This window comes from Chiloscyllium plagiosum, chromosome 35 (genome assembly GCF_004010195.1).
Source record: "Chiloscyllium plagiosum isolate BGI_BamShark_2017 chromosome 35, ASM401019v2, whole genome shotgun sequence".
In the NCBI taxonomy this organism is placed as follows: domain Eukaryota; kingdom Metazoa; phylum Chordata; class Chondrichthyes; order Orectolobiformes; family Hemiscylliidae; genus Chiloscyllium; species Chiloscyllium plagiosum.
The window spans coordinates 28,617,275-28,630,154 of record NC_057744.1 but is presented as its reverse complement, the minus strand read 5'-3'; the positions used below and the strand labels follow the sequence as shown (position 1 = coordinate 28,630,154).

Sequence of the window (12,880 nt, the reverse complement as noted above, 5' to 3'; positions counted from 1 at the left end):
CCTGGTGGCGATTGGAGGGGCGGGGTTTAAGGGCGGGGGAGTGGGAAGTGGAGGAGATGCGGTGGAGAGCATCGTCAACCACGTCTGAGGGGAAATTGCGGTCTTTGAAGAAGGAGGCCATCTGGGTTGTTCGGTATTGGAATTGGTCCTCCTGGGAGCAGATGTGGCGGAGGAGAAGGAATTGGGAATATGGGTAGCATTTTTATAGTGGGCAGGGTGGGAGGAGGTGTAATCTAGGTAGCTGTGGGAGTCGGTCGTTTTATTCCCATCCAACAGGGAGCCAAGCCTGACATTCAGGGTGTGGGCTTTTTAGCATTTGTACATTTAGGAAGCTTATCCTAACCAGATCTAGCCCATTCAATACATGTGATCACTACTATTGCCCCTTGTGCTGACAAACTATAGCTGGCTTCAGGAAGAGTTCTCAGTATTTGAATGTAAATATTGAATCCAGTTTGCTCTTGATGGGATAGGACATTCTCACTTGGAATGTAACTTATGCATGCTGAACTGTTCATATAATGTTTTTTAAGTTGCTACTTTAGACAGGTGACCACATTTTAAAAAAAAATGTCAAAACAAAATACAAATAAAGTTGTCAACCACTGTCGGCTTTTAAATTCAAAACCATGACTAAAAAGTAACTTGCATTCGAGTATGTTCTTAAAAATCTTATTATTTCCATGCTGTCTTTACTTGGCAAACTCTCAGTTCAGTTTTCTTTTGTCTGCCCTGTTTTATCCCAATTTATTTGCTCTCATAATCTCCCGGAACTCAATTTTTCTTTAATATGCTTTTCCATTTCACCTCTCTACTTCCTCTTTGTGCTCTAATCCTTGGTTTCACAAAAAGTCAAAATATAATGATGAACATGCCTGTTTTACTGTTTCCAATTTGTTGCATTCAGCTGTTCCTCCCTGAATTGACATTTTTGAACCAGTGTCTGTTGACAGCCAAGCATATTGAATGGAAAATCTCGAATGCCGATATACTTGCATTGACATTAAAAAGAAGTGGAGTTTTGAAGATGAATATTCTTTCCTGTCAAAAATAGAGTTGCAGCTTGAACATGGAAAGTTTATGACTTAGGGTGCTAATGAAGCAAAGGAAAAGAGTCACTCAAGTACATCCACCCCAGAGAAATGTTAGCTTGCTCTGTCTCCATGGAAGCTGTCTGACCCACTGTGATCTTCAGCATTTGTTGTTTTAATCAAAATATTTTGTCAGGAAATGACACAATGAATTCTGTTTGTAACAAAATACAACCTGGCTTCAAATGTGGATAGAGATAACATATCTGAGGAAATGTGATGAAGTAACGTGATCCAACACTTTCTCAAGTTAAGTACAAGTATACACCAAGAATGCATGCTTCAAAATTCATTCTAAGCCCTTTGAATAATTAGCATGCGCAAATAGCCAAATATCATCATATGAAGTGTAACCTACGTTAGATTCTCCCATTTAATTGGGTTTTCTCAAAGAATGTTCTTTCACACATCCTAACTGTAATGATGTGATGTGTTTTTAGTTCCTGGCACAAAGGAGAGAATGCATGTTAGTACACCACTGCAAATGCTTAAGAGTATCAAAATGAAAATGACTTACTTCATTGTATGACAAGAAATAGGAAATTGATGGAAAATGGAGAATTACCGCAATACAAAATTCAATTGATGCCTTCTGAGGATGCCACCTTATATATCCTTACCACTGAGAGCATCAAGAGAATGGGAGAATACAAATCAAAAAGCTTTTACAAGCTTAGAACCATTATGTGTTTTTTTTAGAATATGCTGCTACTTATGCAAGCTACATGATCACAATAACATGACATATTATAATGCAAGGCAAAAGTAAGGACTGCAGATGCTGGAAACCAGAGTCTAGATTAGAGTGGTACTGGAAAAGCACAGCAGGTCAGGCAGCATCCGAGGAGCAGGAAAATCGATGCTTTGGGGCAAAAGCCCTTCATCAGGAATATGCAGCATCCACTTGAAGGTGCTTCTTGTATCCAGCATTACAACGTATCTCCACTTCTTTTGTAAGCCGAGAGGAGCAGCTGATATAATTTCTTCAGCAACTCTGCACCTTGTGGTACTCCTTCTGTCTCACCAATATTCATACACAATGCATGCTTAACTATGCATTCCATTGTGTATGTAACTTGCAATCTTGAGGAGGTACAACAGAGTGAGTCATCATCTCCATGTGAAGACAAGAAAATGGGAGCATTTAGAACAGAAACCTGCTGTCCAATGGCCAATTGAGTGCCATCAGTAACTACTTTAAGAAAGTCAAGTGAGATGAAATTTGGCAGCCATGATCTGCCAGTGAATGACTAGGTGAAAATGGGCTATAAATTCTGTGTTACGATCGAGCCCTCCACAATCACCTGGTGAAGGAGCATCGCTCCGAAAGCTTGTGTGTTTCCAATTAAACCTGTTGGACTATAACCTGGTGTTGTGTTATTTTTAACTTTGTACTCCGGCATCTCCAAAAAATGTACAAAGATGCATGAGTCCAGTGACATTGAACAAATTGGCTAGTAGTTCAGATGATCCCTGTGTTACCTTGGGTCAAGGTAAAAGTGTACCAGTTGAGGGCATTAATGACTTTGCAGTTAGCCCTCCTTCTTGTACTGATGAGCCAAACCAACCATGCAGAAAATGTACAGATATGCTACCAAACATGGAAATTAATTCAGTAAAAATCTGGAATTAAAAGTCCAATGATTACCATGCAAACTACACAGAACGTTCCATGATGTTTGGGCTCTTGTGGCATGGTGATAGTGTTCCTACTTTTGAACAAAGAACAAAGAACAAAGAAAATTTACAGCTCAGGAGCAGGCCATTCAGCCCTCCAAGCCTGAACCGATCCAAATCCACTGTCTAAACCTATTGCCCAATTCCTAAGCATCTGTATCCCTCTGCTCCCCACCTACTCATGCGTCTGTCCAGACGCACTGTAAATTAATCTACTGTGCCTGCCTCTATTACCTCTGCTGGCAACGTGTTCCAGGCACCTACCACCCTCTGTGTAAAGTACTTGCCGCCTATATCCCCCTTAAACTTTTCACCTCTCACCTTGAATGCATGACCTCTTGTTATTGAAACTCTCACCCTGGGAAAAAGCTTATCGTATCTATCCTGTCTATACTGTTTATGATTTTGTAGACCTCAATCAGGTACCCCCTCAATCTACTTTTTTCTAATGAAAACAAGCCTAACCTACTCAATCTCTCTTCATAGCTAGCACTTTCCATATCAGGCAACATCCTCATAAACCCTTTCTGCACCCTCTCCAAAGGGTCCACATCCTTTTGGTAATGTGGCGACCAAAATTGTACACAGTATTCTAAATGCGGTTGAAACAAAGTCTTGTACCAGTTTAACATGACCTGCCAGCTCTTATACGCAAAACCCTGTCCGATGAAGGCAAGCATACCATATGCCTTCTTGACCACTCTACCTACGTGTACAGCCTCCTTCAGTGTACAATGGACCTGAACTCCTACAGCTCTCTGCTCATCAACTTTTCCGAAGGCTCTTCCGTTTACAGTATAGTTCGCTCTAGAATTAGACTTCTCAAAATGCATCACCTCACATTTGCCTGGATTGAACTCCATCTGCCACCTCTCCGCACAAGTCTCCAGTTTATCTATATTCTCCTGTATTCTTTGACAGTCTCCTATGCTTTCTGCTACTCTACCAGTCTTCATGTTATCTGAAAATTTACTGATTAGACCAACAATGCTTTCTTCCAGATCATTCATTTATATTACAAATAACAGTGACCCCAGCACTGACCCCTGTGGAACACCTCTGGTCACCTTTCTCATTTTGAGAAACTCCCTTCAACTATTACTCTCTGTCTCCTGTTGCTCAACCAGCTCTTCATCCACCTAGCTAGAACGCCCTGCACACCATGTGACTTCACTTTCTCCATTAGTTTACCATGGGAAACCTTATCAAATGCCTTACTAAAGTCCATGTATATGACATCTACAACCCTTCCTTTCTCTAACAACTTCGGCACTTCCTCAAAGAACTCTATTAAGTTGGTAAGGCACGATCTCCCCTGCACAAAATCATGATGCCTATCACTGATAAGCCCATTCTTTTCTAAATATAAATAGATTTTATCCCTCAGTACCTTCTCTGGCAACTTTCCCACCACTGACGTCAGGTTCACTGGTGTATATTACCTGGAATATCTCTACTACCCTTCTTGAACAAGGCAACAACATGAGCAACCTCCAGTCCTCCAGCACTTCACCTGTTTTTAAGGATGCCAAAAAGATATTTGTCAGGACCCCAGATATTTCCTTCTCACCTCCCTCAGCAACCTGGGATAGAACCCATCCGGTCCTGGGGATTTGTCCACTTAATATCCTTTCGCCTACTGAACATATCTTCCCTTCTTATGTCAACGTGATCCAGAGTAAACAAGGAAAGTCTGGGTTCAAGTCCCACCTAGGTTAGAAATGTGTAATTACTTGCCCAAAAGATTGATACTGTGTCACCCTGCTGAACCCAAGTTCATAGCAGCATAAAGTCAGACTACCTAACTTTGGTGTTAGCTGATCTCCCTGGTGTACTGTATTTAATTTGCTGTGTCCCATGATGCAGCTACGTTGAAAGGTTTCCTCTTATTTGAATTGAATTAAATTGATTTGAATTTATTGTCACATTTACCGAGTCACAGTGAAAAGCTTTGTCTTGCAAACAATACAGGCAGGTCACATAGTTACGTAGCATAGATAGTAAATAATAGGTCAACTGCGTCTAAAACAAAAACACAGGTACAGGAGAATGTTAAGAGTTTGTGAGTCCATTCAGTATTCTAACAACAGTAGGGTAGAACCTGCTACGAAACTGGCTGATGCGTGTGTTCAGGCTTCTGTACCTTCTCCCCGATGGTAGAGGTTGTAGAAAAGCATTGCCAGGGTGGAATGGGTCTTTGAGAATGTTGGTGGCCTTTCTTTGACAGCGGGCCTGTTGGAAGGATTCTCTAGACAGGAGGTTGACCTTTGTGATTGTCCAGGCCGAGTTCACCACTCTCTGTAACCGTCTCCAATCTTGAATGGCACTGTTGCCATACCAAGTAGGGATATATCCAGACAGAATGCTCTCGATGGCGCACCTATAAAAGTTGGCAAGGGTATTCACCATCACTTTCCTCATTCCTGAAGAAGGGCTTATGCCCGAAACGTCGATTCTCCTGTTCCTTGGATGCTGCCTGACCTGCTGCGCTTTTCCAGCAACACATTTTCAGCTCTGATCTCCAGCATCTGCAGCCCTCATTTTCTCTCAAAGATATTCACCATCATGCCAAATTTCCTCCGCTGCCTGAAGAAGAAGAGATGTTGTTGGGTATTTGTAACCAGTGCGTCCACATGAAGAGTCCAAGAAAGTTTGTGTGGATGACCACTCCCAGGAGCTTGACACTCTCCACTCGTTCCATCTCTGTGTTGTTAATGTGTAGGGGGGCATGAGTAACATCCCGCCGAAAGTCAATAATGAGTTCCTTGGTTTTGCCGGCATTGAGAGCTAGGTTGTTCTCAGTGCACCATTTTTCCAGGTCTTCCACCTCCCATTTGTAGTCTGTTTCGTCGCCATCTGAGATTCGACCGACTATGGTGGTGTCATCAGCAAAGTTGTAAATGGTATTAGTCTGGTATTTGGCGATGCAGTCATGAGTATACAGTGAGTACAGTAGGGGGCTGAGTACGCACCCTTAGGGGGATGCCAGTGTTGAGTGTTAGTGAAATATTGTCCCTGATCTTCACTGATTGTGGCCTGTGGGTCAGGAAACTGAGGATTCAGTTGCAGAGATTGGGGCTTAGTTTAGTAATCAGTCTCGAGGGGATAATGTAGTTAATGAGTAGGATTCTTATGTAGCTATTCTTGGTGTCAAGGTGTTCTAGGGAGGAGTGAAGGACAAGTGATATGGCATCTGACATGGATCTATTGGCTGGTGAGGCAAATTAGAGTGGGTCAAGAGTAGTGGGGAGACTAGAGGTGATTAATGTCATGACCAGCCTTTCAAAGCACTTCATGACCGCCGAAGTTAGGGCCACTGGGTGGTAGTCATGCTGCATGAGCCTTTATCTAAACTCACAGGTTTGAAGCTCCCATCATCCTCAAACCCAGCTTACTGTATGAAGCCATCAGACCACATGGTGCCCACGATCCATTCACCTACTCCAGTAGAAGCCCAGGCCAGCCGGAGGCAGCCTATGCAAGCCCCAGGCTTGGGGCCTGCTGGAAAATGGAGGGAACCGAGAGATTTGCCCCAGGAAGGAGAACCAACATGAAATGTTCCCGACCCCATAGGAGGCCTGCCCGACCTGAAATCTATCAGAATTTACCTGGAGAGTAGCCTAAACACTTCTGCAAAAAACATGGCCGGACTTGGAGCAGCAAATTGGCAGCAATTGAAACCAGGAACTTCTCCACTGGGTCCTAAGCAAACTCCCTCTGGTGAAAAACCACACAGTAAATTACCTGCTACACTTGGTCCTCAGTAGACCCTATGCCAAAATACACTAAACTGCAACCTACCTGCTCCAAAGTGTCCTAGGAAGGATCACGTAACTGGATGCAGTCAGAATCCATTCCATCAGACCACCGGACCACTCAGATGTAAGAAACCTGCGAGGAAGCAGGGTAAGTGTGCTGGCTGCTAGTAAGACTGAGACCACACGCTTTCAAGACCCCCCTTCTTAGCTTATTCCTAGCAAATGTACAATCTCTGCAGAACAAGATGGATGAACTCAGAACACGGCTCAGCTTCTAGCGTGAACTGCAGGACTGCTGCACACTCTGCTTCACAGAAACCTGGCTCAATCCATCAATTCCCGACTGCGCACTTCAGGCTGATGGTTTTTCTATCCATTGTATGGACCGTACAGCATCCTCGGGTAAGACAAAGGGTGGAGAGGTTTGGTTTCTAATCAACAACTTAAGATGCATGGACATTGCAACCCTGGGCATTTCTCACCATCAAATGCCTCCCCTTCTATCTACTGCGGGAATTTACTGCTGCTATACTAGCTGTTGTACACATCACGCCACAAGCAAAGGTTGAGTAAGCTCTGGATGTGCTGTACTTCACCACTAACACCCTGGAGACGGAATACCCCGAGGCCTGTTTATTGTAAACCAATCTAAGGAAGGCTTTGCATAAGTACTACCAGAACATTACGAGAGCATTACATTTTATTTGAATTGTAAAAGGGAAAACAAAGGGAATTGCACTTGTATGCGATCCCAATCATTAATTGTAGAGCTTTTACAGCATGGAAAGAAGTCCTTGAGCCCACCATATCCACACCAGGCTAAAAGCCTTGATGGTCTTCAATGCCCACATTATAAGACTTGGCTTTGAATTTCGAAGGAATAGGGAGGGCAGGCATAAAGGTCAAAAAGCTGTCACATTATGAGGTACATATCTCATACAATATCTTCTACTCCGTGAAATATAATGCTAAAATGCAGTTCAAACCCAGTAATGTGAGCCTGTTGTACTACATCTTTTTCTAAAGCTCAATTTGTATTGTAACCTCAAATTCCCATTTGTTTTGACTACAATCATTTTTAATTATAGCCCATTTTCTACAAATTACATGCATTCCCTTACCAAAATTTCAGCTTGATTATAAGGTTTGGGCTCTGAATATCGGTTTTGAAATGAGCTGTGAGGCTGTTGAAGTAAATCAGCTTCTTGGAACTGTACATTTTGAATCCTTATTCCTTTTTCTCATGTCAGGGTCCTCCTTTCCACCAAGCCTGAGAAATGGTACAATCTTGTACAAGTTAGATATGTGTGCTGAAATAGAAATGTCACTCTACTAAAAGACTAGAGATCAAAAGGATTGCTGAGACTTCAGTCTGTGACTAGTCCTCACCATGAGGAGTCATTGCTACAAAGAGAGCGGGTGTTTCTCCTCTGCATGCTAACTTATGGTGGACAGGGTAGTGTGACCACACTATTCTGTTCATACCATGAGGTGTTCTAGCAATCAGCTGCAGAAAAATCAGACCAGTACAATCTGTGATCTCGTGACCCATCATATCCCCTACTCTATCATTACTACCAAACCAAAGATCAACCCTGGTTCAATAAGGATGGAGATAATGCCAGGAGCAGCATTGAATATACTCAAAATGATGTCTCAATCTGATGAAGCTACAAAACAGGGCCACTTGTATGCCAAGCAAAATAAACAGCAAGTAATAGAGCTAAGTGATCCTGCAACCAGTGGATCAGATCTCAGCTTTGTAGTCCTTCCACATCAGTTGTGAATGGTGGTGGACAATTAATAACTCGCTGGAGGAAGAGGCTCCAAAAATAATCAGTAATGGAAGAGCCCAACACCTCAGCATAAAAGATAATTCTGAAGGATTCACAACAATACTCAGGACGAAGTGCCAAGTGGTTGATCCATAACATATGCAGTCTCTAGCCAATTTGATTCACTTCACATAATATCAAGAAACAAGTTGGTAGGACTGAATACTGCAAAGGTTAAGGGCCTTGACAACAATTCTATAAGTGTACTGAAGATCTATACTTCAGAACTTGCTGAACCTTGAGCCAGTATGTTCCAATACAATTACAACACTGGCATCTACCTGACCATTTGGAAATTAACCAGTTATGTTCTGAACATAAAAGCAGGACAAATCTAACCCTGGCGCATATGATCCTATCAGTCTAATCTTAATTATCAATAAAGTGATTGAGCTGTCATCAACAATGTTATCAAGTAACATACGCTCAGCAATAATTGGCTCGCTGATGCCCACTATAGGTTCTGTAAGGACCATTTATGTCCTGAAATCATTATAGCCTTGCTCAAATATGGACAAAAGAGCTGAATTCCATAGATGAGGTGAGACTGACAGTCCTTGATATTCAGGCTGCATTTGACTAAATGTGACATTGAAGAGCCCTCACAAAATTGAAGTCAATGAGAAATGAGGGAAAGCTCTCCATTGGTTGGAGTCATACCTAACATATCAGAATGTGGTTGTGGTTGTTGGAGATCAGTCATCTCAGCTCCAGCACATCTTTGCAGGAGTTCCTCAGGACAGTATCCTGGACTCAATCATCTTCAATTATTTCATTGATGTTCTTCTCTCCATCATAAGGTCAGAAGGGAAGGCTTTCACCGATGATTGCACAATGAAATAAGCGCCAGAGACCCGGGTTCAATTCCCGCCTCAGGCGACTGACTGTGTGGAGTTTGCACGTTCTCCCCGTGTCTGCGTGGGTTTCCTCCGGGTGCTCCGGTTTCCTCCCACAGTCCAAAGATGTGCAGGGTCAGGTGAATTGGCCATACTAAATTGCCCATAGTGTTAGGTAAGGGGTAAATGTAGGGGTATGGGTGGGTTTCGCTTCGGCGGGTCGGTGTGGACTTGTTGGGCCGAAGGGCCTGTTTCCACACTGTAATCTAATCTAATCTAATCAAAGACGATTGTCTTGGGAACTTGCCACTTCCAAGTGAGAAACTTGCCACAATGCTTGGTAAAACCTGTGGTGAGGTGATTTTAAACATCGAGGTAGGCCTTGCTGATATCTCAATTGATTCTACAATTCGCTATAGCCCACATTGCTCAAATCCTGATAAGACATTGCCCATTGTTTTGGACGGTGAGATAAGAATCTTGCTCAGGAGAGGCATATTTGCATACATTAGCATGCTGTTATTACTTAATCTTGCCTCATCAAGAAAGCTCCAATTCCGGTCATAAAAGTCAGAGTAGTTACCTGGCAACTCCAACTTGCTGCTTGCTCTTCCTTTAGCATCTCAGGGCACCCAGCATGGGCAATGACCACCAGCATCCCAGTCCACAAACATTACCATGGGACACGTAATGGCCTTAAGGCACATTTCCAACCTAATTCCAATGCAGTTCTGAAGTTTGTTGGTTCATTTTAAAGCACACTGGACCTCTACTATAATTCTTCTGTTAAGACATTTTGCATGCAGCTCATGGATTGGACCAAGGTGCAACTCAAGAATCCTCATTTGCTGTCTAAACTCCCATGCACTTTGTGACTCCTTGAATAGCCATTGCATTTCAGCGTTGCCCTGCCTTTTTGTGCTTTGCCACCTCAACCAGAGCTTAAAGGCTCAGTATTTCTGTCTTGCCTTGCTGGTTTGTGCAGACACAAAGCCAGGCAGCTTGTCATTGGTTGTCAGCAGTTATCAATCAAAGGGATAGAAATATTAATTGCCACAGTTGTTAGCAGGCCTCAGTGAAGTCAAGGAGGATAGCCTTCGATAATAGTAAGTTCCTCCAATACCATGTCTACGCCTTGCTCTGGCAGTCAGATTCCAGATCCTCCACTCATTAGGGGTGAGGAGCCGCAAGCCGGGCAGCACATCACCCATCATGACCTTTTCTGATGTATTACTGTCTGTTTTGCTCCTGCAATGACAGAGAGGCAGATATCACAGGAGATGACAATATGTGGCATAGTTATTACTGTTGATTCTGGTGGGGTAGTTTCCCAAGCAAGCGAGTAGGCAGCACTGAGGCTACGCAGGATTAGCGGTATAGCAGTTTGACATGGGTGAGTGTGTGTATGTGTGCGGAAGGTGTTGCAAGCGTTAGACTGATGCTGATGAGCTTTAGTGGGAGTTACATGCCATAGCTGAGATACAGTGGATGTGAGGTATCAGGAGTGGATGTGAGGTGTCAGAGGTGAATGGTGGCACTTAGACTGTTGTAGTGGAGAAGGTCACTGACCTTTCTCCTGCATGCTGGGAATACCTCCAGATGGCTGAGACTGTTCTAACCAGGATGGCAATGTCAGACCAGGCACACACGGTCTTGTGTCATGGCTTCCACTACTGCCTCTGGGGGAATTGAAAGTCCCACCTGTGTACCACCTTGTTCAGCAGGAACTCTGGGAGCACACCTGTTAAGTGGTTTGCCCGTTTCCCCTTGGCTGTCATGTTTGACGAAAATGTCCGGAGCTGTGCAGGGCAGTTCCAGGCTGGCAGGGCTTGTCCAATGGCACAGCAACCTTTTAAACATTGCTCTGTGCCAGGGATGCTGGTCAGTCTGGGACCTCTGGTGAGTTGTTGCTCAAAAGATTTGCAGTAAAATGGGGCGATACTCGTGATACTCGTCTTGAATCCTAAAACACCAATTAATGCAGCAAGTTTGTTAAGATATGACAAGAAACTACCTTGGCCTCATGGCAAGAATCAATCCAAAACTTGCAAATATTTGTACTTGGCCAACAAAAGTAAGATTCAGTCTTTGGTTGCAGAATCAGACACCAAGTATCAAGGAACTGCTGATCACACCCCACATTTGTAACTGACTCACCAATGCCCATGTCTTTTAGGGGCCGTGGAGATTCCACTTAATGATTTAATTGTATAAAGAGAGACATAGAGAGAGGAAAATTGTGGCTGGAATGTATAACAATAATCATATATAGTATTACACTGGATCATTAACCAATGGGTAGCAGTAAAAAAGCTAAAAATAAGAGGAACATTTTTTTCTGATTTGTTTGGGTTAACACCTTTCCAGTTGTTCAAATGGGAACTAAGGCAAGATAGGACAGACTCAGAGGAAGTGGATGAAAGTTTGAGGTCTGATAATTGTTTTAATACTCATTGACATCTTCAGCATAAAGTAGTGCCTTCACATCACGAGGAACCAAAGCAAAGTAGCCATGATTAATTCCATTTAGGCATTTGGACCTGCTTTACATTTCAAAATTTAAAATACCACTCACTATTAGATTTAAAGGTAGAATTGGCAAAGAAAGGATGTGTGCATATTTTAGTTATGCGGGAACAAAATTGAATATCTATGAAATCTAGGAAAGGCACAATGCAAAAGGATGTTGATATGCAAGCATATAAAAATCACAGTCGCTATTCTTATTGCTAGATTAGACTAAATGACAGCACTGCATAGCTAAAATCTGAAACATCAATATGACTAATTGGCTACACTCTTAGCTATTAGTCAGCATTAAGTTCAATACTCTACATTGGATTTTAACACACAAATTGGGAACCACAATTTTTGAATAATTCTGCATTGTTTTCAGTATGATCCTGTAGGTGAGATGTCAAATTAAGATGCTGCTTGCTTGCTGATATTTTTCTCACTTGTGGCTTGATTTGGAGAAGGAAGATGGTTAAAGCAGTGTCATGGCAAACATTCTTCACTTAACTAATGCCTTAAATGGGCGATTCATTGCACGAGGGAGTGCTTTGGGATGCTTGTAAGATCATATCTAAACTCAGATTATTATTGATTTTCTTGAAGTAACATTTGAATAATTACTGAAGAGTTTATTTAAATTCAAAGATGTTCTGTAATGAATTGCTGTTTAGATAGCACAGCTGCTTTGATCTGTTTTCCACGAATCATCATAATTACACACTTTCTTTTGCAGGAGGTACGAAAAACTATACCTGATGATGAAGAGAAACAACCCCCCGTAACGATTGATACAGCGTATCAAGAAAAAGACTTAACTGTTACAGTGAGTGTCCCTATGTTTCAGTTTATTTATAATCATGGGAGCACACAACTGTATTTTCTTTAACTTTAGGATTTTGGGGTGCAACAAAAGCTACAATTTCATTATGTGACCTATGGACTGCTACTTTACAATGAAACCCAAACACTATTATTTCAGTTCATGGTGGCTGGGCAACATTGTTGGAAGGCTCTGCCCTATAATTCAGAATGGTGCAGAGTGGAAAACGAGAGGAAAGAGCATGAAGCAATAAAACTTAAGTGACACCAGATGTAGTGGATACTTAAAAAACCCCCATAGAATGAATAAAAATGGGGATTATCAAGGTTGCTCCAGTGAGTGAAGATGA

General features: G+C 42.5%; 1 protein-coding gene across 1 annotated transcript in view; it reads left to right on the top strand.

Annotated features, from left to right (window-relative positions):
• spa17 (sperm autoantigenic protein 17) overlaps positions 1-12,880 on the top strand; it is a 70,761-nt gene that overhangs the window by 10,802 nt on the left and 47,079 nt on the right. Inside the window, exon 3 of the mRNA XM_043676832.1 lies at positions 12,445-12,534. Coding sequence (XP_043532767.1) covers positions 12,445-12,534 — 90 coding nt within the window. The remainder of the gene's footprint in view (positions 1-12,444; positions 12,535-12,880) is intronic.